Source organism: Brachyhypopomus gauderio, chromosome 18 (genome assembly GCF_052324685.1).
Source record: "Brachyhypopomus gauderio isolate BG-103 chromosome 18, BGAUD_0.2, whole genome shotgun sequence".
NCBI classification, from domain to species: Eukaryota; Metazoa; Chordata; class Actinopteri; order Gymnotiformes; family Hypopomidae; genus Brachyhypopomus; species Brachyhypopomus gauderio.
The window spans coordinates 10,242,347-10,268,014 of record NC_135228.1 but is presented as its reverse complement, the minus strand read 5'-3'; the positions used below and the strand labels follow the sequence as shown (position 1 = coordinate 10,268,014).

Sequence of the window (25,668 nt, the reverse complement as noted above, 5' to 3'; positions counted from 1 at the left end):
TCTAAAAAAAAAAATGTAATGGCCACATAAAAACAATTTTTTTAAAGGTTTCTTGACAAAAACACAAGCCTATCAACTGTTTCAGGCTTGAGAGATGCCCTCTGGCATGTTACAATGTTTCCAGCTGCACTGAAAACTCGCTCAGAAGGAGCACTGGTTGCAGGTATACAAAGGTATTTCCTTGCAAGTTGGCTTAGTTTGGGGAAATTTGCTTCATGCAGTTTCCACCAGTGAAGTGGGTCTGTATCAGAATCTGCATCAGGGGACATCAAGTATGCTGTCAGCTCAGCTCTGATGTTCTCCTCTCGCGACTGAGGAGTAGATAATGGTGGCATGGTCTTCTTCAGGAAGCTTGCTAAGGACTTCTTCTTAGGAACAGCTTCATCTTCATCCTGCTGGGTGCACAGCTGCTTTGTTGTTGCTTGCATCTGTTCACTGGTGTCAGACTGAACTTTCTTTTTCTCAGCTGGTAGAGACATCATCTCTGTAACAGCTCGCTCTTTGATTCGCTCCACCTTCTCCTGCTCTATATAAGATGTCCGGAACCGGGGATCCACAAGTGAGGCAATGCACAGAAGTTCATCTGTGGCAGGGTCACTGTATTTACTGTTGAGGTACTGCAGTGTGGTGCTTTTGATGTGCTTTGTGAGCTCAGTCTCATCTTCTTTTGACTGTAGAATGCTGTTGTTAAACAGATGGAGCACTGGTTTTAGGTAAGACACGCTCACATATGCTTCACCTGACAATGCATCAGTGATCTCTTGTAGTGGACCTACAGCCTTATTCACTGACTCCAATACATCTAAGTCTTGCCATGTAGGCACTAGCTGGCGGGATTTCTTATCCGAACCCAGAACTCTGGCTATGGCTTTCTCCTGCTCCAAAACTCTGTTGATCATTTTTTGTCTAGAGCCCCACCTGGTTGGGGACTCAGTAATGAGCTGATGAGAGGGTAGGCCAAGCTCAGTCTGTGCTGAAGCCAAGTCTCTTCTTCTTTTCCAGCTGAAGGAAAATGCACTTACAACTTTCTTGCACAGCACAACTGCACGGTCAACCCTTGGATCTTTCAAGCCATTTTCTGTTAAAAAGGAAACAAAAGGGAAAAATTAGTTGTGAAAATTGTCTAGGGATGTCATTTTTGTTCATGACTGAATTATTTAATTAAAAAGCCAAAGAAGAGTGTTTTAAAGAAAATTCAACTACAAAGCAACAATATAGAAACATAACATTTTTTGATATCCAAGCAGATGAAAAACTCAATAAATCTGTTTTAAATAAATCATTAATTTACATCAGCAGTACCATTCTTTGATATAGCTGTGCTACTCAAGTCACATGTAAGTAAAATTTACATAAAGACAGTCTTTTGGTAAACAAACACATGCTATCTATATTTGTTATATATGCAAATAGCCTTCATAATGTGTTTTAATTATGAGCAGCATGTACTGTTTGTTCTTTTGATATAACAATAAAAAACAGAATTTTTAAAAACTTATTCAATCGAACACCAAAAGAGTTGGTTTTTTTTATTTTTGGGCTTATAATTTCATAATAATGTTGCATTCCAATTTGTGTCTGAATAGCAGAAAATAAATACATGACATAAAACTTACGAATGGCATTGTGCAGTCGGTGTCCGAAGCACTGGAGATGGCTCCACTCATTCAGCTTCACAGCTTTGACCATATTAGTTCAACTATCGGTAGTCATACAGGATTGTCTGTCTTCACTTAGATTCCAAGAACCTAGTGCGTCTATCAGTCCTTGACTTATGACTTCACCCGTATGGTCCTCGGGGAAGTAGCATGTCTGCAGGCAGGCACTTTGCAGTTTCCAATCTTCGTCGATGTAGTGAACTGTCAGACTCATGTACGGCTGAATGGTACGACTACTCCACAGATCTGTCGTGGTAGCATAAAACAATGCTTTCTCCAACTTTTCTGCGACTCTTTCGCGTGTAGCCGTGTACAGCCGGGGCAATGCTATTTGCGCAAAATGTTTGCGGCTAGGCAGTTCATATCTTGGATCAAGCGTTCGGAGCAACCTAATGAACCCCTCTTTCTCAACGGAGTAAATGGGTATCATGTCTTTTGCGATATGAAATGCCACCGCATCTGTTATTGCTTTCCAACGGTCGCAATTTTTGTCATACGGTGCAGCCCTGGAAAAAGAAGTGGCTAACGTTAGCTGTCTTTTAGCGGGAGCCTTGGGAGTTGAAGAGCAGCCTGCTGTTTCATGGCGTTGTTTCAGGCACTGCTCCCACTCCACAGGGTGTTTGTGTCGTAGATGCTGGAACAGATTTGTTGTGCTGCTACATTTCGTGGCAACAGACTTTCGACACAGTCTACACATTACATTGTTTTGTTCAATATCTGACTCCTCAAAACCGTACCAGTTCCATACGACTGAAGTGATATTTCCACTTTTTTTTGGTACGAGCTCAGACCTCGGCGGAGTGTTAGCTGCTTCCATTTTGGCCTGCTGCTTTGTTTTGAAATTGTGCGCACTTTGGTCTGTAGGAAGTGCCGTAAACAAGGTAAAAACGGCAAATTTTTGCGTTCGTGTCACTTCAGAAATGAGTAGCATTTTCGGATATTTTTTTATTAAAAAGATAAAATGTCTGTATGTAAAGGTATAAAATCTCGATTACACCATTTTGAAAATCGCGTTAAAACTGTAATTCGAATTAACCGAATTAATCGTGAAAATCGCCCAGCACTACTTGGAAGTCATCAGCTTAATGACAGAGACATGTAGAGGCGTGCAGTTGGTGAACTACGGAAGAGGATTAGGGCCACTATAAAAAATAAATAAATGAGGTATTGGGGGAAAAAAAGAGCAGCCAGAATTCTGACTTTTTTCTCACAATTCTGACTTTAATCTCAGAATTCTGGCTGTCCTTTTTTTTCCCAATGCCCCATTTATTTTTATAGTGGCCCTAATCCTCTTCCGTAGTTATTCCCTTTGTCTCTTACTAGGTTATGTTTTGTCTATTTTGGTGAATCGTTTTGAGACATACTGCATCATTTAGCTTACCCGTGATGAAACCGCTTACTTATCACTAGGTAATCACTTATATCATGGGTAAAGAGCTAAATGTTCTTTAAAGCTAGCTAGCTAGGTATTTAGAGTGAAACTGGCTTAAAACCCCTGATAAAAATCCTATTTAACACAACTTAGTTTTTATCTAAATAGCTAGCTAGGGGACTTAATTAATAAACCTATTAAAATGTCGATAGCAAGCTCCATTTAAAGAGCTTTACTACTTAAATCCCATTCAACGTAATGAAAAACTGTATAACACAACTGTTGTTTATGGCTAAAAACATACAAAGTCCATGCGTAAAATAATTAGTCCAGAAACATTTTGAATTCGCAGCATGTTTCTGAAATGTAGCGCACGTGTTGTCATTTTGATGCATTTGCTTTGAGTATTTGCAACGTGTTTTTCCTTTGCAGTGCAATGGGCTTTCAGCGCCACTGTACATTTTAAACAGTGTATTCAGTATTCTATCCTACCCTGCTATGAACATGATATTTGTTACAGGGTAGTATTTCCAGTCCATGCATAAAATAATTTGTCTTGTTCAGTGCAGGTTATTGTATTGGGTTGTTGGTAGCTGGCTATTTTTTATAAATAAGTATTGAATCTTTCTGGTTATAATTTCTGTAGCCTGTTTGTTATTTCCAGTTTATCTTGTTTATCCTGCCTAGTTTCTCATTTGTTTATTAATATGGACGTCTGTGTTGGCTAGACCATGACCCTGGACCATGACCCCGGCTCTTGTGGATTTATATGTGGAAAATAAACCTTGTTCTCCTTAGTGCATGTGTCCGTCTCATCACTCCATGATGCCCCAGGTATTACAGGTAACAGCTTCGCAAATACAATGGTACATTGCATTAACATTACTACAAGGGTAGCCCCTCCTGCTGGCTTTTTACTTCCTGCCAGAACCAGGATCTTCAAGGATATGCCCTCCTCTGAGGGGAGATACTGCCAAGGGAAAACCCTAGAACACCCTTCTTCTGAAGACAGGGCAGAACAAATTAGGAACATACACTGGGACGGGGATGCTCACAGACACACCTACAGGCACATTCAACACAACAGGCATAAGTTGGAATTGAGGGTTGGGGAGAAACACCAGGATAGACAACCACACACGCCTGGGTGATGAAATGTCACTTTCAATAGAGCTTCTAATTACTGAGTGGTAGCGCATATAGCGCTAGCATGAATGATGAACCCTTAAATTCACACAACACATAACAATATTGAGACAAGCAAAAGGTGCAACAGTTGAATGTATGCACACAGAACCACACCCAAAGGAAATACATATATGGACATAAACAGATGCAAACTGGGACGGGCAGTGTGAGCAACTAAAAAAGGAAGCGATCACGCCAAGTCACAGGGAAAGAAGATGGTTTAATAGAAAGTGCGCAAACCAAATACCCGTGACATAGATCCAGATTAAGGAAATAATAACCAGCAGTCAACTGGTACAAAGACAAGACATATATAGACGAACAAACGACCCTCAGGTGAGACGGATCACGGGTCCCGCCCACCTGAGGGACGAACATCACGTGACCAAAAACAGGACTGCTGCCGCTGTAACCGGAGGCGACCGGCAGGGGGCCCCCCCACAACGTGACAGACCCCCCCACCAAAGCCGCACTCCCCTCCGGATGTGCGGCTTACAGCGGCAGCACACAAAACACAACAAAGGGGCGGGAGGGCGGGGACAAGGCAGGGACCCGTTCCCTGCCGTCCTGAGCTGAAACACAAAACACATAAAAGCTCCTCGTCACAGGACGCAGACCAGGCAGCGACCCGTTCCCTGCAGTCCTGGAGCTGAAACACAAAAAGGACAAACACATTAGCTCGCCTCCTGGGCGGAACCCTGGACCGACTGGGCCGTCAACAAGACGATAACCACGCCCCGGTCACAGGGCCCTCGCGCCCTAACCGGCCATTAGGCCGCTTAAGCCCCACCGCTGTGTGCGGACCAGGAGCACACGGCCCAACACACGTCACAGGTGTGGATGTGTGCAGGCCGCCACACTGGGGTGCGGCCACGGCTTCCACCGACACCTCCCGAACCTACCTCTTCGCTCGGAGCTGACCCCTGCCCTTTTTGCTAGGGGTCACCCCAGACTCCTGGGGAGTGAACCCCTCCCGGGGCCCCTCATCTCAAGGTGGACTCCTCCACCCAACCCAGGAGCGCCAGAGACCAGGGCCCTGGCAATCCGCATCAGGGACACGCTGGTCACCCCAAGATTGAAGGGGAAGGTCTCCGCCTGGAGACCCCACTAGGTCCGGGAGTGCCGCAGTCCACCTCCAGGAGCGACCTGCAACACATCACACACACACACGCACACAGACGACACACAACACATAACGCGCACTGCTCTGACCACTGACCCCCCTTTACCCAGGGGGGAAGGGACCCCTTCTTGGCATGAGGAGACACCCTGTCCTTACACCCCAGGCATCCTCAGCCTACAAAGGGGTACAGGGGCTCCTCCCTGCTCAGGGGTCCCTCCCAAAGGTCAGGTCTCTCTATGGAGCAGTGCCTTCTGAACCCCATAGCTCCCCCCCAAAAACATATTTAGGGGGGGCCCCTCTGGGGAATAACAAAACAAAAAACACAGACACAACATATAACACACACGTACCTAGGATGGGCCCCTCCCCACACACAGTGAAGAGGGGTGCAAGAGAGGAATTACATAAAACAAAGCACGCTACACGCTAGGACAAAACGAACACGCAAAGACAGAACACAAACAAACGGACAGGACCCACCGATGCGCGCGCTCTGTGGAGCGCGACACGCCTACTCCAGCTCTCTCTCTCTCACCGTTTTCCCAACGGGATCCGCAGATCTTTGGAGAGAGAGAGCTATACGCGAGCGACTTGCTCGTCACGCCCACAGCAACGCGTCTCTCGGGCTCGCAGTCGCTCACCCCCGTCACCACAGGATATCGGGTGAGCGAGGCAAAAGGAGCCGAGAGACTCTCGCGTCGCACGCGTTCTTGCGTGCAGCACGCACCGGTGGACGCGTCTACATACACACACGAACACCACCAGCGAAACACACACACCACGGCACACTCACACACCCGCTCACGTCCGCGTCGTTATTAAAACAAAACACTACAATGTACATACACACACACATATACAGACGATAACAGACAACGGACGTGCGCAATGTGAGGCACCGGTAGTTTCGCTGGGCGAGAGCGGAGTCTACTGGTCCCCAGCTCTGGTCACCGCCGTATTATTTTACGGGTCTTACACAAACAACATTTAAACACGGCGGGACGAGTAGGGACAGACTCAACACTCTCTCGGACAAAACACGACAAACACACAGCACGTAGACAAACACTTACCACGAGACATGACCACGAACGAAGGAGAAAGTAAGGGAGACTGGCGGCTTCCGAAAGGTGGCTGGTTATTCTGTGACGGGCAGTGTGAGCAACTAAAAAAGGAAGATCACTTGGCGATCACGCCAAGTCTCAGGGAAAGAGGATGGTTTAATAGAAAGTGCACAAACCAAATACCCGTGACATAGATCCAGATTAAGGAAATAATAACCAGCAGTCAACTGGTACAAAGACAAGACATATATAGACGAACAAACGACCCTCAGGTGAGACGGATCACGGGTACCGCCCACCTAAGGGACGAACATCACGTGACCAAAAACAGGACCGCTGCCCCTGTAACCGGGGGCGACCGGCAGGGGGCCCCCCCACAACGTGACACAAACCACACATACACACACCTGAAGGGAGGGGTCAAGGGCTATACTGTGACATACATGCAACTCAGAATATACAGAATTTATAGACATAAAATAAATAGAGGAAAACAAACATAATAAAATAATTAATAAAAAAAATTAAAATGCCATAATTATTAAAATGAATAGAAGAAAATAAACACTAAATATAATGTAATAGTCATGGTTGGCTCCACCTCCTCCTGTCAATCTTAATTTTGGGTCCTCCTCTTTGTTTGGGCTGTCTTCTTTTTGGTGTTTCCCTTGTTAATCTAGCCATGCCCCCTTTTGTCACAGCTGTTCTGTGTTCGATTCATTATGTTTTGTATTTAGTTTCTGTGTTCTTAGTCAGTGTTTGCTGATAACGTGTTATGGTTCTGCTTTGTGGTTATACTTGCTAGATGTTTTTCACATTGTCTAGTCAATCTCATTATTTAAATGTCTGCATGCCTCATGGTTAACGCTCGTGTTTTCTATGTATGTAGGCTTCTGTTATCGGTCTTGTTTCAGTTAGTTTCTTCATTACTTAGGTTATGGTTTGTGTTGTTGTTGATTTATTTCCTGTCTGTTATTCTTTAGTTAATGTTTGTTTTCTTGTATGGTTTTTACGCAGTCCCAGTGTGTGTTGTTTATTCGAGTAACTCTGTAATGTGTAGTGTTGTGGACTTTTCCTACTGTTTGCTTGTTTTTATTTACTATATACTCTGTGCAGTACTTTGGGTCAAGCAAGCTGAAGCTTTTTCAAAGTGCTATATAAAAAAGTTGAAGTTGAAGAGATTGTGAGATGCACGCTAGCTAGCTATGTTTAGCAAATGAATGATATTGGCCTGAGGTGCTTAGGTCCTTGTATTTGTAAATTTGGATTGAGTTACTAATTTGTAAATCTACATCTATAAAATTTGCTTATGTATTGTGAGAAAGTCCTTGACACATGATTTCAGCTTCAAAATTTTCTATAAATTTTTCTACCATTCTGAATGTGTTGGTCAGAGCACAAATCTACAACAGTCTCCAACATGAATGTTTCTAAATCCCCTGGGCTTCAAACCATGGTGAGAAACATCTCACCGACCTGTGCGTTAGAAGCTGGTTCATTACATTTAAGAGAAATTATATCAATAATAGAAACAGTAACAAGCCTTTCATTTCATCCAGCTATGTCATTGTGTGGTAGCCATACTTTCTCTTTTGATTGGTTTATTTTTTTAATCTGTTATTACATGGGGTAAAATGTTGAAACAAACCCTTGGGTTTAGCTGATTGTGGGAGATAGGGCTTATATATACACTGCTCAAAAAAATAAAGGGAACACTTAAACAACACAATATAACTCCAAGTCAACCACACTTCTGTGAAATCAACCTGTTCAGTTAGGAGGCAACACTGATTGTGAATCAATTTCACCTGCTGTTGTGCAAATGGAATAGACAACAGGTAGAAATGAGAGACAATTAGCAAGACCCCCCCTATAAAGGAGTGGTTCTGCAGGTGGGGACCACAGACCACTTCTCAGTACCTATGCTTTCTGGCTGATGTTTTGGTCACTTTTGAATGTTGGTGGTCCTTTCACACTCGTGGTAGCATGAGACGGACTCTACAACCCACACAAGGGGCTCAGGTAGTGCAACTCATCCAGGATGGCACATCAATGCGAGCTGTGGCAAGAAGGTTTGCTGTGTCTGTCAGCGTAGTGTCCAGAGGCTGGAGGCGCTATCAGGAGACAGGCCAATACACCAAGAGACGTGGAGGAGGCCGTAGGAGGGCAACAACCCAGCAGCAGGACCGCTACCTCCGCCTTTGTGCAAGAAGGAACAGGAGGAGCACTGCCAGAGCCCTGCAAAATGACCTTCAGCAGGCCACAAATGTGCATGTGTCTGCACAAACGGTTAGAAACCGACTTCATGAGGATGGTATGAGGGCCCGACGTCCACAGATGGGGGTTGTGCTCACAGCCCAACACCATGCAGGACGCTTGGCATTTGCCAGAGAACACCAGGATTGGCAAATTCGCCACTGGCGCCTTGTGCTCTTCACAGATGAAAGCAGGTTCACACTGAGCACGTGACAGACGTGACGGAGTCTGGAGACGCCGTGGAGAGCGATCTGCTGCCTGCAACATCCTTCAGCATGACCGGTTTGGCAGTGGGTCAGTAATGGTGTGGGGTGGCATTTCTTTGGAGGGCCGCACAGAGGTAGCCTGACTGCCATTAGGTACCGAGATGAGATCCTCAGACCCCTTGTGAGACCATATGCTGGTGCGGTTGGCCCTGGGTTCCTCCTAATGCAGGACAATGCTAGACCTCATGTGGCTGGAGTGTGTCTGCAGTTCCTGCAAGATGAAGGCATTGAAGCTATGGACTGGCCCGCCCGTTCCCCAGACCTGAAACCGATTGAGCACATCTGGGACATCATGTCTCGCTCCATCCACCAACGTCACGTTGCACCACAGACTGTCCAGGAGTTGGTGGATGCTTTGGTCCAGGTCTGGGAGGAGATCCCTCAGGAGACCATCCGCCACCTCATCAGGAGCATGCCCAGGCGTTGTATTTTGGTATAAATTGTAATTGCTCTTTATCTCTGGGAACACTTGCTAATGTAGTCTTGTAGGTTATTTCAGTCTTGCTAGGTAGTGCTCTATGTCTAATCTTATATTTTGTTGTCTTCTTTCTAGGTATCAGCACTGGCAACTGTTTTTGGCAGTGCTTGAGCTCGAGTAGTTTGGACTTAAACCTGTTTATACTAGATAGAGATGCATATTCTGACTAAACACTTAGCACTTTTGTAAGTCGCTCTGGATAAGAGCGTCTGCTAAATGCCGTAAATGTAAATGTTGTAGGGAGGTCATACAGGCACGTGGAGGCTACACACAATACTGAGCCTCATTTTGACTTGTTTTAAAGACATTACATCAAAGTTGGATCAGCCTGTAGTGTGTTTTTCCACTTCCAGGCCTCCATTGGTTAATAAATTTGATTTCCATTGATGAATTTTGTGTGATTTTGTTGTCAGCACATTCAACTTTGTACAGAGCAAAGTATTCAATGAGAATATTTCATTCATTCAGATCTAGGATGTTTTATTTGAGTGTTCCCTTTATTTTTTTGAGCAGTGTATATATGTGTGTGTGTGTGTGTGTGTGTGTGTGTGTGTGTGTGTGTGTGTAATTCAAACTGCCCAGCACATTAACATCTGCTACATAAAACTGGTGCCATGAATCATCTGTTCTGCCGCTGCCGGACCCCAAGGTCAAGCTGCGTGTCAGAGATGTCTTGTGAGGTCAGAGTATCTGCAGATGTCACGTCAATAGCCAGCAATCAGCTTTACCTCAAACTGAGCCAATTGTATTTTTAATATAGCCTGATTCTTGTATACATTTGACCTGTTTTGCCAAACAATGTATTCAAACTCTTTGAATAGAGAAAGAGCAAACACAATGTTGAGTCATCTCTTGGGCAGAGCTAAAAAAAAATATTGAAGGTAGGGCTTAAGAGTAGCTTTAACAACTCCAGTGTAAGTCCTGAGAAAATGTATGTGCTGAAGCATTACTTCAGTGATAGCCCTGTGTCATGTTTGCCACTTGCTAGTTTCTATACCAGAAACTAGCTGTTGACTACTAGAAACCCCTGTTGACTACTAATTCAGGTTGAATGCTGCTGCAGAGCATACTGACAGCTCTTTACATTGCAATAGGGGCAGGATGGAGAATATAAATTCTGATGTTCATATGAAACTGCTCCAGCCCTGATCTGTCCAGTGTATTTAGCTGTAAACCAATAATTAAATGGTCTTTTGAGGAAGTTCAGGAGGCCATACATGACTACCAGAAGGAGAGTCCTAGTGTACCTCCCAGTGTACTAAGACTTTGCATAACCCAGGTAACATCGGCTGTTAGGTCTGAAGAGGCTACACGAGAAGCGCATACAAATGCCCATTCACCACAGAGCATCTCCAGTAACATCTCCAAGCTCAGTGATAATGACTCCAATGCACTAGAGTGTGTTTTCAGGATGTTGGAAAAGGTGCTAGAGCATACCAGTCAGCTTCTCCGTGGTCCTGATGAAACGTGACATGGCCTGCTGAGTCTGCAGCGACATCACAGTCTACCCGTTCGCACTGCATGAAGAAGAAACAATGCTTAACTTGTTTAGATGTTGGTTACCAGCGACAGGGCTGTCCCAATGCTCATGTGCCTGCCTCACAGCTGACCGTTGCAGCGCACGAGCAGGGAAACTTGCACACTCACATTCAAGAGACAGTGTGAGTATAAATGACCAGACCCTCAGTGTTGACAATGATGTATCATTATTTGTAGAGTGCTACAACTCTAGCAACCATGCCATCTTGTTACAAAATGTGATGAAGCTGGAAAAGGCAGACAGCTTGTTTTATACCGACATTTTAGTAATCGACCAGGTTTCACTGAGAACTCTATTAGATAGTGGGTCCATGGTGTCCACAATGAATGAAGAAGCAGAGCAAAAGCTTAAGAGTTCAGGAATTATAATTCAGCTCTCACCTCTAGTGTGTGAAAGAAAAGCAGTGACAAGGTCAGAGCTGACCCCAAGGCGACTGGAAAGAGGAACATAACAAATCGTCTGAACAGCTGAAGTTAGCACTCTTAGATTCTGTAATGCTCGTACTCCCTGACTTTAGTCAACCATTCATCCTGTCCACAGACACTTTCCTGGATGGGCTGGATTCCATACTATCTCAGGTCCTGATGTGGAGACAAAAGCACAACCCATTGCTTTTGCTAACAAGGCCCTTGCTTGTATCTTGCTCATCGGTTAAGAATTTTTAGCAGTATGATGGTCCATATGTGAAATAGGTTGGTGACTGAACCATATGCACCTTTCCTGGCAGAGGCAAAACGCTTCCAAGTGGATGTCGGCAAACATGCCTTTCATGTTAGTGCTTAGTGCCAAATTGTTGAATCTGTGCCATGCCACAAACAACTTGCACATAGCTCACTGTCCTGTATTGAGGTGTTTGGAATACTGCATAATCACATGGAGTGGAACACAGGCTTTAGTGAAAATGTGGGGCTGTGGCTGTCCCAGGACATACACCATTTGAGCCAGAAGGCATTACTGGTTTGTCACTGAAGTAGCTCCAGGATAAACAACAAGATGATCCTGTTTTGTCTTGGGTCCTATATGTATAGACTTTTAGAGTGCAGAAGATTCCCATGGCAGGAGTGTAGATATCCTAGTGGCCACGGATCACTTCACTAAATTGTCTCACTTATTTGTTTGCAGTGATCAATCAGCCAGACAAGTCACTCACCAGCTTTAAATGTTAAAAAATGTGCCGTATTTTGTCATTTGTGATTTTTACACCTCAATCGAAATTTGTCCTCCGCTTTTAACCCATCTGTGCAGTTAGAACACACACACTAGTGATTACTAGGGGGCTGTGGATCACACATGCCCAGAGCGGTGGCCAGCCCTAGCCCGGCGCCCGGGGAGCAGTTGGGGTTAGGTGCCTTGCTCAGGGGCACCTCAGTCATGGCCTCAGGTCTGGGAATCGAACCCACGACCCTCTGATCACAAGACCAGTTCCCTACCACAAGCCCATGACTGCCCCCACCAGGCCATGACTTTAGGACAGATTCATTTGTGTGTACGGGTTTCCAGAATGTTTTCATTCAGACCAAGGTGCTAATTTTGAGAGCCACCTGATTCAAGAGTTACTGCAGATTTCTGGGGTAAAAAAATGGGTAGTGGGCATGTTGAGTGACTTAATCGCACTCTGGCAAATATGATTAGAGCTTTATCCCCAAGAGACAAACTAAAGTGGCCTCAAATGCTGCAGACCTTTGCATATATTGGTTACTCTACTGGTTACTCTCCCTTCTATTTGATGTTCAGTAGATCCACACCTGCCTAAAGATGTGGTATTTCACAGTATAGAAAGACACAATGATACCACTGATTACGATAGCTACGTCAGAAGGATACGAGATGACCTCAAGGAAGCACAGTCCCTTGCTTAAACCAACACTAATGCAAGTTAGCAGCGCCAAGCTCAACAATAAAAGAATGAAGGGTTACGCCAACAAGTGTGAGCAAGGACAGCAGAAATTAGCAGATAGGTAGGAGTTTGTGCCTTACATTGTCATCTCCAAAGATCTCCAGTTCCATACCTATCGTGTAAGAAATAGAACTAGTCAAGAGAAGGTGGTCCACTGTAATTTAATGATGCAGGTTAACTTTCTACCCTTTCTACACTAAGGGCGAAGTAGGACCATCCTTTAGTGACTCGGAATCTGACTGTAATCAAGCATACATATCATTTACATTTACGGCATTTAGCAGACGCTCTTATCCAGAGCGATTTACAAAGTGCTTTGCATCTGATCACAGAATTCATCCTAGGTAATAGTATGGATAGGCCAGAATTCAAGATACCCTTGGGTCAGACTACTACTAGTCTACAGGAGTCAATGTCATTATCTAGTGTTTTGCAAGTTAAACGATTACCAAGAAGCACAAATAACCATAGACAGGCAATCCTCAATGCTTGGAGACGAACCAGACAAAGATGATCAGACAGCCAGTTGGATAGCTGCACTGGATGGCTCAGCGGACAGCCACTGTGCCTCAGAGAGAGGAGAGTCAGAACAGCAAACAGTGAACATAGATTTAGAGTCTCATACTGGCCATTCTAACATTGGCAAAGATGATGACAACCTAGCATGGTCCACTGACGCCAGAGTATCCAGTGTTCGAGAGGACCCATGGAGGCCCAACACATCAATTGTACATTGCTCACCATCACAAGTCCCTGGAGTAGTGGCTCAGGTTAGGTAGTTGGTAGGCTAGAATGACCTATGGATAGATACCGCCAAACTCAGACTCATCCATCAGATTGCCAGATGGAGAAACATGATTCGTCACTCCAGAGAATGCGCCTCCACTGCTCCAGAGTCCAGTGGCAGCATGCTCTACACCACTGCATTAGACGCTTTGCATTGCACTTTGTGATGTATGGCTTTGTAGCAATATATTGATTGATTATGAATAATTATAAGGGGTACCACCCTGAAATTCCAGGGAAATATGTATTTGATAACTGGAATAGATGAAATGATGATATATCAGTCTCATTACAAAAGGAGAAGCTCAGAGTCTGCACAGTGACCCTTTACCACTGGTTTAATTAACAAATGCAAATTTGATTGATCTATAGATAAACAACTGAATGTTATAATGCATGTGTGGTGCCCCTAAAAACATTATTTTGGGTTTTGTAATATTTAAGCATTTTTTTACATGCAATTTGTACTGTCTTCAGGGAAACAAGTGAGCAAATTATATTTTGTTTGCATTTTGGCATATTAATCTGCCTGTATTGAGTTCTGTCCTGATATGAATGGGTAAGAGATAGTTTGTGTAGTGAGCGTTGCGCTGGATTGGTCTCGGGGCGGACCTTCCGTCTGCCTCAGACACAGTCTGGACGTTAACGGCACTACTTCCGTCATCATTGCTCTCTCCTGTTCTACATTCTTCAGGTCAGTACCCGGTAAAATCACACCGAAACTATTTTGTAAGGTGCTTACCTCTTACTTTAGCAGGGGATGACACTGTGATAGAGTTTGTGCGCTTTTCTGCTAATGGTTACAAGTTTAGTTAGCCGAGGTTGAGATCGACAGAATGCTAGCCCGCCACTGGGGAAGCCCTGTGGAATTAGGTGAATGGGAGGCCGCGATATCTTAACAACTCCGGTTTTAGGAGTTTTGTTTTGTTTGCTTGAATAAAATTCAGTGTGTTAATTTGTGATTCGTAAAGTAACTTAGGGTTTGAGAGCAAAGTAAGTTTAACTGAATTTATTGAGAGAGAAAGTGTTCTCGGTGCATTAAGCGTGAGAATTCAAAGGGTTAAATTGGAATGATGCTGTGTTGAATGTTATATTTGCTGTAGATATTATAATTGTATCTTTGGTAATTAGTAGATTAAATTCAGTGTACATTGTGATGCTTAAATCAGTTAGTGTGTAGCTAAATGCGAATAAGTTTAAAACCAGTTGATTTACCCAGTGTAATACACTGTGCCTTAGTTGTCTCCATCTAAGTGAGAGTTGGTGATGTGAAGAGACGACGAAGGAAATGTGTTGGAGTTATTTATTATTTTTGTGTAAGATAAACAAAGTGTATGAAGAACAGTAAAGCGTTTATATTGTACATTGAGATGTTTATTGGTTATAACAAATAAAGAGACGCAGTCTGGATGTTAACGGCACTACTTCGGTCGTCATCGCTCTCTCCTGTTCTACTATTCTTCAGATTGTGCACATCACTGTTGCAGTAATCCTGACACTTGGGACCTGTAACACATGCGATGCATAAGGTCGAAAACTAAGTTAATCAAGTTATTAACTGAACTCCGCAGACCATTTAAACCAATGTTAACCAACCCAAAAGCTTCGATGATTAAAGTAAATGAAAATGGAGGAAAATATCTTATGAAGGAGACTATTAAATCAAATCAAATATATTTGTATAGCGCTTTTCACAACAAATGAACACGGGAGGCAAGGTAACTTTGCGACATGCACTAGAGCAAATTATGTGAGTTTAAATGAATTCACGGCTAAGCAGATGTTAGGCTTTACGTAATATACTTAACTACTTAGTTGTTGGATTCCCTTGAGGAAATCTAGGCACATATTTTGTAGCGATGTTTTGGCTTCTTTCCAACTCCTAATTCCAACTTCCACTTCAACTGACTTTTCTTACTAGGTTACGGAGTTTTAGTATTGATCGAAGGGCGTTGCAAGAAGAGAGGTTCTAGCTGTCATGCCTATTCAAAGTTAAGGCATTTCCCTCCAGTTGGAAACAAAAGCAATGCAACAACTAAGACACAGAACCATGGCAAAGATAGAAAAAGTTCAGTTACATATCACCAGACACAAAAAGTGTATACTTTTCCTACAGGTAGGTCTACATCACTTGTCAGGATATTTTGGTTAAGGCATTTCAGTAGTGTTCACACTTCCAAAGCCATCTATTATTTAACGGGTCTCCATACTGGAGCTGAGGAGATAATCAGCTTAGTAGTAACTATGACCAGATTAATTCATATACATTACACTAATAAGTGTCACGCTACAGCCCCTGACCCCTCCCCTTTACGCGTGTGTTTATGTTGTCTAGGTCTAGTCGTCTGCGTCTGTGGATCTTCATGGGTGTGGTTGTGTCTGAGTGTTTTCATCAGTCTCACCTGTGGCTTGTCTTGTGATCACTCAGGGTTTATGTGGTCTGTCTATTCACGCAGTGTCCCGTGCTCGTCTTTGTCTGAGTCTTACAAGCAAGTGTGTGTTTCGTTATATGTGCACTATATTTGTGTATCAATAAAAGTAACGTTGAGATTGCGTCGGACTTCATGCCTTGTCCTTCTCCACGCACCCGATGTTACAGAAAGATGAGCCGAAACGTGGAAGATGCCAGGACGTTCTTCTCGTGTCAAGAAGGGGAAGAGGGCGAGTTGACACCACCACCCCTATTCCCCTGTAGAGTCCTGCACCGGGTCGGGTACCCGCGGGTACGGGCAAATAAATGCTGAAACGGGTGGGTTTTACACATACCGCAATTTTACGGGTGGGTATGCAGGCCGGTAAGTTAAATACGGGTGGGTATGCGGGCGGGTAAGTTAAATAAGTGGTCATTTTTAGTAGGCTTTTATTTGCTACGTAATGAACATTGTTACCTTTTGCCTGATTACCACCTCCCGATCGTGGTCGCGAAGCTCAGGGGGAGCTTACTTATACCGTAGCTCCGTTGGCCAGAGCGGGCTGAACTTTACTCTTCATCCGTTCTGGGGTAATACCCAAACTTCGGTTCTTTTCCAGCGGAAACATGAGCAGAGGCTGGTTATAATGCAGTACCGGGCATTTATTGTAGCTTGCTTGGTGGTTACAAAGCTAAATGGGTGGCCGTGCTAGAACAAGGAAAAATGACGAGAGAGAACTTAGCGTGCTTCTCCCACCACAGCAGATAGGCAACTGCTACCACTGTGAACCTATGCGATTTTTAGTTGTTGTACTGGAATTTGTTCCCTCTCGTTTTGCATTGTGTTATGGCACCGGTTGGCTACATACATTTTCTTGCATTTTACCAGTCGCCACTTTTAGATAGGAATACTATTCCTGCACAGCAACCTTAGATTTTATTTTGTTGTACTGATGTTTTTTCAGAGGCGCATTGAAAAATAAAGTGCTCTATAGGAATACTTTCGATTTGTGTGATTTTTCACGGGCACGGGTGGGTAACGGGTAGAATATTAACGGGTCCGGGCGGGTACGGATTTAACTTTGAAATAGCCACGGGTTCGCGGGTGGGTGGGTGCTGTACTCTGCGGGTATGGGTGGGTGCGGGTCTCAAAAAACGGACCCGTGCAGGACTCTGTTCCCCTGTGCAACACCGTGATGCTCCCACGACAGAGGCGGGGGTCGAGCAGGACCCAGTGTGTGTGGCCCTGCTGCAGTACGCATGGGAGGCTACAGGGGAGTCAAAAGCGGAGCATTAACGCCAGGTTGCCCAGCGGGCTTGGTGAGCGAAATTCCGCTCCCCAACGAGCAGTGATGGCTTAGTTACCTTGAAAAAGTAATCAGATTACTGATTACTCCTTTAAAAAGTAACCTAGTTTTGTTACATATTACTTTATTTTAAGAGTAAAGTGTTCAGGTTTTCATTCCGTGTCGGAGTGATGATACTGTATTGTAGGCTCCGACTGCAGTGTTACTCTCCAGGTGAACCTCGAAGAAGAAAGATATGTGATGTGGTAAATATGTAACAGATTAATCAAAGGCCAAAGTAAACAGATGAGTCTTTAGCCTAGATTTAAACATTGAGACCGTATCTGAGTCCCGAATAGAGGCAGGAAGATTATTCCACAGTTGTGGAGCTTTAAAAGAAAAGGCTCTTCCACCTGCTGTGATCTTTTTGATCCTAGGAACAGTTAATAACCCTGCATCCTGCAAACGAAGTGAACGTGCTGGGTTGTAATGATCTCACTTCATGTTGATTATTTAATTTAATTTTAATTAGATTTTTAAAACATATCGCCCTGTTATTCCTATATCTGCTACGGTTAACAGACACAGTCTCAATGGTTTGGTAGGTAGGGAAGTAAGTTCTACTTAGCGAATGGTCGTTGGAAACCGTTTTTTTTTTCTTCTCATTTTTGGGTGATGTCCTTAACCGTCTGTCTGTCTGTCTGTCTGTCTGTTCATCAGTCTCACCTATGGCTCGTCTTGTGATCACTCGGGGTTTATGTGGTCTGTCTATTTAATGTGCGTTCGCGCAGTGTCCCTGTGACGTGCGGCGGAGCAGGGAAGGATGAGACACGAATCCTCCCTTTCATAGACGTCACTTTTAATATTGACAAAGATTGCGCAATATAGCGCACGAGTAACATAAGCTTTAACACAGAACGTGTAAACATTAGACAACGACGAGCACAGGACACTGCGCGAGCGCACATTAAATAGACAAACCACATTAGCCCCATGTGATTACGAGACGATTCACAGGTGAGACAGATTATCACACGACATAACCACAACCACGGAGATCCACTGACACAGACAAAGCACGCAATAATAATATATTTTATTGCATATTATAATATGGATATTATGGAACACACAGTTCACATAATCACTTCAATAATAATGAGACAGGATTTAATCTTTATGTTCAGTATCAGTATTGATAAAACAGTGTAGAATTGTCTAGTTTTGTTCCAGAAACTGAATATTGCTGGCTCCATTATCAGATAATCTGTATTCTATAATTTTTCCTTTTCTTTATCAGAATAATTCCAGGTTTAGTGTCTTTGGAATGGTCTTGAAGAGCTGCTTCCTCTAACAGGGGTTAGAATCCAGTACCTATCCCAGAATATAGAGTTATAAGATTATTGGTTAATTCTGGCATTCTTGGATATAGGTCTGTTTGCAAATTCCAAAGGCGATGCTTTCTGGTTAGGAATGCATTTACTAAACACAGAGGCCATAAACGGTTCCCTTGGCCTTGGTGGAAGCCATAATTCCTCAGACTAAGGTCCTAGTGACTAATAAGGGTTTCCTGAGTCCTGTGGTTATGAACTTTGGATCCCCAGATGAGGGGCTGAAAGAAAATATTTTAATCATTTTTCACTTCCTGCTGCAGGAACCTTAAAGGACCAGAGATGGTAAGTTTCAAACTTTATGAAAGGATGCACTTCCTGTGATTGTGACAGTAGACCCCAAGAGCACGAGAATGAAAAATCTTCTTCTTTCTCACGCTACAGCTTGGATGCAGCTGCTCACCCATTGAAACCCATTTCATGAAGCTCTCTGTGCATTGTTCTTGAGGTAATTTGAAGGTGACATATATATTTCCTTTTGGGGTTCCCCCCTGATCAGTTGTGCATAGGGTGGTAATTTGGGTATCACCACTCTTTTTCACTGTATGCTTTGCCAGTTTTTCATCACTTGCACAGTGAACATTGTACAGGAGAAAGAGAGCCTAAGTGTGTGTGCACCCTATGTGTTTGCTTGTACAGGCACAAATAAACAGTGAGGCAATCGAGATCTCCAGCTCGTTCTGGTCTTCTTCTGTGAATCAAACTGCCCAGCTCATTACCATCTGCTACAATTGCATGTTAAAAATGTACCTGAAGTGCTCTACATCTATGGGGAAATAGAATGTCTTCCCTGCCCCTAACAGTAACAATTAAGGTACACATGTTAAAATCCAAATCCAAACAGAGATTATTTACCTTGTATCATTATCTGTTAATGAAAAACAATGTAACCACAGAAACAAAAAACATTAAATTTTAATTGGTACGAGAATAGCTTTTAATTGATGTGAATGAAAACAAACACTTGCTCCCGACAACCAATTAAGGTAATTAAGGTAATGGAGCCCTCTTGTTTTTACGAGTGTATTTATATCCTCATCCATACATTGTTTCTTGATTTCTAAAGGAGAAATCCAATTGAGCATGGATTACATGTTTGCATTTTAGAACAAAAATGCAGGTTCTGTTATATTAGTTGTTTGATATAGTCTTTACCTTTGATAAATGTAATTACATTTTGATATGTTTACATTTTAAACCAAATCAAACTGTTGGAGTAAGTTGAAGTTGTGGTCTGCATTCAAAACCATATTCAGTACAGTGTAATTTCTTCTCTGATTGTTTTATTCAGTTGCTGAATTCCACTAAAATGAACACAACAGAGTCAGTAACATTTTTTATTATTGAGGGATTGAAGGACAAATATATGATTCTGTTTTCTGTTTTCCTGACAATCTATATCCTTGTACTGATGGGAAATAGTATGATCATGTATATCACCAGAACAGACAGCAAACTGCACTCACCCATGTACTTTTTCCTGGACAATCTGTCCTTATGTGATATAATCTACACCACGGTGACTATTCCAAACATGCTTTCAGGATTCTTAGTGGAAGTCAAGACAATTTCTAAAACAGGGTGCTTTGTACAAATGTATGCTTTTTTTTCTATGACTGTAACAGGACGTGCTTTGTTAACAGTTATGGCTTTTGACAGGTACTTAGCTATTTGTCATCCTTTACACTACATGTCAGTCATGACAAGGAAAGTTTGCTTTTTGCTCCTATTTTTAGCCTGGGCCTTTGGATGGATAATGGCTCTTCCTGTTTTGATCTTCGCAGTGCCACTGCCCTTCTGTGGGCCCAACATAGTTAAACATATCTTCTGTGATTTCAGCTCACTTGCAAACTTGGCTTGTACTAACACCTCAAGCAGCAGTTTAATCACACTAATCATTGCTTTAGTTGGCCTGATTGGCACTTTCCTGCTAATTCTGGCATCATACATCAGCATTGCGAAAGCCATCAGCACAATGGGCTCAGCTGAAAGACTGAAAGCTCTTGGTACTTGTGGCTCCCACCTAATAGTGGTCTGTATCTCCTATGTGTCTGCCTCCTGTGTGTACATCTCTTACAGGGTGACCTTCTTTGACCAAAATGTACGATTGGTTGTTGCTGTGCTTTACTCTGTACTGACACCCCTCCTGAACCCCTTCATTTACAGCTTAAGGAATAAAGAGCTACAGTGTGCACTGAAAAGAACCTTCAGCAGATACAACATAGTCTCACAGAAAAGCAAGTGTGTCAGGAAAACTGTGCCCACTGTGTCATAATGGAATGGTAACAGGTCTGCACAGGTTTTACGTTTGCAAATGTAAATTGTTTGTTTGAGTTGTCCTGGACTTTTAAATTTGATCTAAGTGTGTCTGCACCAGCAGATATACTCCATATCTATTATTTCATTTCATTATTTGAGACATGGATCCTGCAGTCCATTAATCATTTTTTGTTGTACTTCTGTAAGTTTACTTACTATTTACTTACTATTTAACTAAAAACTTATTGTCTGGACATAAAGTGCAAATAAAGTGTGCATAATCTGTCAGACATTAACAGTGATAAGAGCAAGTGGGTTGAGATATTTGCTTCAGAAAAACTACAGTGACAATAAAGTGGTAAATGAGGTTTCCTTTCCTGTGGATGTTATGTATGGGACTATAAAGCTGCATTTTAAGTTGCATATGTGTTTAAATCCTGGTATGTAATTAAATACAGCAGCTTTTACTCTGCTTCTTTCCACACTGAGATCTGAAAATTCCAATAGACAAAAAAGAAACAGACATCTGCTGGATCAATCTCTGTGATACTAATTCCTTAACATATTGTAACGTTCGTTAAATACTAGGACAGTTTACTTTTGACAACTCGTCTCTTATTTTAACATTAATACAAGCGAACAATCCTCTCTGTCTCACTCTTGATCCTCGCGCGTTTTTTCACTCACCCACACAACTTAACTTAAAGAAACAGCAACCCAATAATCTCTTAAGGATCATTACAATATGTTGTCTTTGCTTGTGAATAAATAGTCTCATAAGAACTTTTTCCCAGTCTACCTATCTACATGCTTCCAAAGAGGAATCTTTAAGCTACTTTAAACATGTTAGTTTGGACATGCTTATATGATATTTTGCATAGCAAACATTCACTGGATTCATATGGGAGATGTGAATGGATGTCTGAGTCACCAAAACAGTGAGCATTAGGAACCTGCCGTACAGTAAAAAACTAAACCCAGAAGGGCCTTCCATTTCTGAAATGTTGTCATGTAAAGCACTTTGTTTTAAACCATGCAATTGAAATAGATATAATTGGTACTACTATAACAAAATATAAATTCTTGATCTCATTTTGAACAGTGTATTCAGTATTCTATCCTACCCTAGCTCTGGCAGGGTAGTATTTCCCTGTGAACACAACATGCAAGAAAGAACTTTGCCAAAGCTTTCTGCACTTCAGAAAGGGCAAAACTAAACAGATACAAAAAATTGCTTATAATGTCAAACCAGGACAAATAAAATATATTATTAAAATATATTATCCAGTTACTCATTATTCGCTGACTTCTCAAATGATGATTTAACAGCTTACTAAATAATCAGCAAAGCCCATGCCATGGTCCAGGTTCAGTTTTATTTGACCAACATTGTTGTTTATCAGCATAGTTATTATAATGGTAACAGTGATGAAAAACATTATTTAGTTACAGTAGCCAGGGGGATATTCATATGTCAATACTAAGAATGCATATGGTTAATAATGAGTTATGAGCTTCACATTTTCTTTAAATATCATTGTTTGTATCTGTGAACGCATGTTATCAAGCTCTGTTTTACCAAAATAATGCTTTTATTATATGAGCTTCATATTTTCGTAAAATATCATTGTGTGTGTGTCTGTGTGTGCATGTTATCAAGCTCCTGTTTTACCAAAACAGTGCTTCTGTTATCCGGCCTTTCACCAGTGACCTATTTGAATGCGCAGCCCAGCTCTGTAGCATGCCTTTTTAAGTTATTAGGTTGAACCCTGCACTGCAATGGACGTTTCCGGATACAATTTCCTTAATATAAAGAAATTTGTATGTTATACATAAGCACCTGCACACGGTTTTAGAACACTTGTGTGAGCACCTTGGTAAGACTGTGAAACAAGGAATCAGAATGTCATAGAATGTCATACACATACACAAGAACATCAATGGAAATGCTTAATGCTAATCATTCATCCTGTGAGACTGATAGAGCTGGCTCCGTGTTTTTAAAAACAGACCTCATCCTTCCAGCTGCTTAAGTTGAAGCATAAGGTGTATCTAAAACATATCACCATGCAGAGAATACCAAACTGACCCACTGCCCTTTAGAATCTATTTTCTAGATTGTACCTGGTTTTAGCCTCAAATCATTGCAGTGAAATCTTGCAGTTTAAATAAATGTGCTGGATTTTACTGTGCAAGATTAACTGTGACTGTATTATCAAGGTACAAATCTGGTATAAATATAAATCTGTTTTAGTTTTTCACATGCACATTGTCAAAAATAGCTAATCTGGAAGAATGGTTATATTGGATTTACATAGAGCAATTGTTTTATAAATTAAATCAATGATGTTATACTATCAATTTATTTTTAATACTATATGCACCACTGAGCCTGACATTTTTATGTCCAGCTGTTATGAAGTGAGCATGCTCTAGATGATGAATATCTTCTATGTCTAATTAATCAGCACTAAATGTATCCATGAATTAGGAGTGTTATGTCTTTGAAAACTCAATCTGAATATTATATACACCCACATCGATTTGCTTCACACATGCTTAAATCTTCTATTAATGACCTCCCTAATTGTAATCTGGTTTTTGACTCACTGTGAAGTATTGATTGAAGATTATCATGGAAAAACAGCTTTGTTGAATATAAGCATGCCCTCCATACGACAAAGTCCTCATACTTATCTGCTTTAATAGAAAAACATAAAAACAATCCAAGACTCCTATTTAAAACAGTTTCTAGCCTAACTAGGAGTCATGAACAAATCAAATCGCTAATCCCACTACAGTGCAGCAGTAACAATTTTATGAAATTCTTTAATGATAAGATTGATAAAATTATGGAAAAAATTAGTTATATCTCAGAGCCTGTCAAGCTGTCAATGCACCCTGACAACTGTCTGTTCAGCTCTGATGCTCTTTTGGAGTCCTTTTCCCCAAGTGGTCGTTGTTACGACCCCACGATGTCATGGGTCTAGGTTTGGGGTGTGGGGTAGCAGCATGTGCATAGTGGACAAGATGGAATTAAAGAAGAATGCGAAAACCAGACGGATACGTAAAAAAGAACTCTTTACTGCAGAATGGTATTAAGTAAAAGAGCCTTTTCTACGCAGCAGAACACTGAACAGACACGTACGTACAAAAATACATGAATAAATAAGCCAACCAACCAAGGAAAGGAGCAGTAGAAGGCACCAAAGAAAAGAAACAAACAAAACATATTACACTAAACTAACAAAGCAAGACACACACCTTACTAACAGAAATAAAGAAAATATATCTACTGCTCTAACTAATCTCAAACAAAAATACATACACGGTGCCCACCTCTATGCTGATGTTTCTAACAAGTCAAACTTGCGTAAGTGTTTATATAAGTGCGCACATGCTGCTATGCTCTTACTCCGTGGTGGCGGTTTTTACAACTCAATTCATGACAAGTCATGACAAAAAGAGATTACACAAACCCTCACTTCTCACATGTGAATCATGAGCGACAGATTCTCAGAGACCACACACACACACACACACACACACACAAAGGTAAAGGCTAGGGGTGGGCGGATCAATATTTATATCGATAGTATCGATACAAAGGTGAGGATCGGTATCGGATCGATACCACGGCGAAAATATCGATTCTTTTGCTGCAGTTTAGAGGTCTGCACGGGACTGCTTTTTTAATCCCGTTCCCGCCCGCTCCCGCTTGTTTTAATCCCTCTCCCGCCCGCTCCAGCCAAAAAATCGCTTGTTTTAATCCCGCACCCGCCCGCCACATACACATTTCTGTCGCCCCTGCCCGCAATCCTAATATGAATTGAATTAATTAGATTTAGTACTTGAAATTTTCTTATGTATTTATTAAAACAGCAATATAGGAATTCTTTGTTGAACCTTTTTGTAGTTATTGTTCTTTGCTCTTTGTGAGTTTTGCTTCTGTTTTTGTTCTCGCTTGTGTATATCATGGATAATAAAAAGCATGATGTACAGCCATTGCCTCCGGCCGCCTCTGTACTCCCGTCACAGTAGAACCTTTGCTTACTAGAATTAACTATTCTCTGGGCCTAGCCTACATTCCCAATTCATTTAAACTTGCAGTCATCAAGCCGCTAATTTAAAAACCTGGTCTTAATCCCCAGGAACTGTCCAAATTTAGGCAGGGACAACAACTGCGAAGATCTACGAAGGACTCGATTGTGTTTGTGAGTATAAATAAACAATTGTGCATCAGAGAATCTCTAATCTCTAGTCGTTCATATCCAAAATTCTAGAGAAATTCTTCTCTAGAGAGTTTCTTCGCAGCTCTCTTCTTTCTTATAGACAAAACATGTCCAAGAGTTATTTCAGTCTGGATTTAGACCCCATCACTGCACCGACTAAAGTACTAATATATCTCTTAATATCCTTTATCTATTTTCTTATACTGTTAGACCTTAGTGTTGCTTTTGAAACCATTGATCACAACATTCTCATTGGCATAAGAGGTCAAGAACTCTCCTGGTTCAGATCCTACCTGACAGGTCGTTACCAATTTGTACTTGTAAATAACGAATGTTCAGAACGTACAAAGGTAAAATATGGTGTCCCACAAGGATCTGTATTGGGCCCCATATTATTCTCATTGTATATGCTACCGCTGGGCACAATCATTCGTAGGCATGGTATTAGCTTCCATTGCTATG

The 25,668-nt window shown here is 42.1% G+C and overlaps 1 protein-coding gene across 1 annotated transcript; it reads left to right on the top strand.

Annotated features, from left to right (window-relative positions):
• The first annotated feature begins 20,024 nt into the window (after nt 1-20,024).
• Nucleotides 20,025-20,990, top strand: LOC143482299 (olfactory receptor 4B13-like). The gene has a single exon (XM_076980636.1). It carries the CDS (start codon nt 20,025-20,027, stop codon nt 20,988-20,990), a length of 966 nt encoding a protein of 321 aa, XP_076836751.1.
• The last annotated feature ends 4,678 nt before the right edge of the window (nt 20,991-25,668 follow it).

Excerpts from the sequence above, each read along its gene's own strand:
- LOC143482299 (XM_076980636.1), top strand. The coding sequence starts at position 20,025 with ATGAACACAACAGAGTCAGTAACATTTTTTATTATTGAGGGATTGAAG.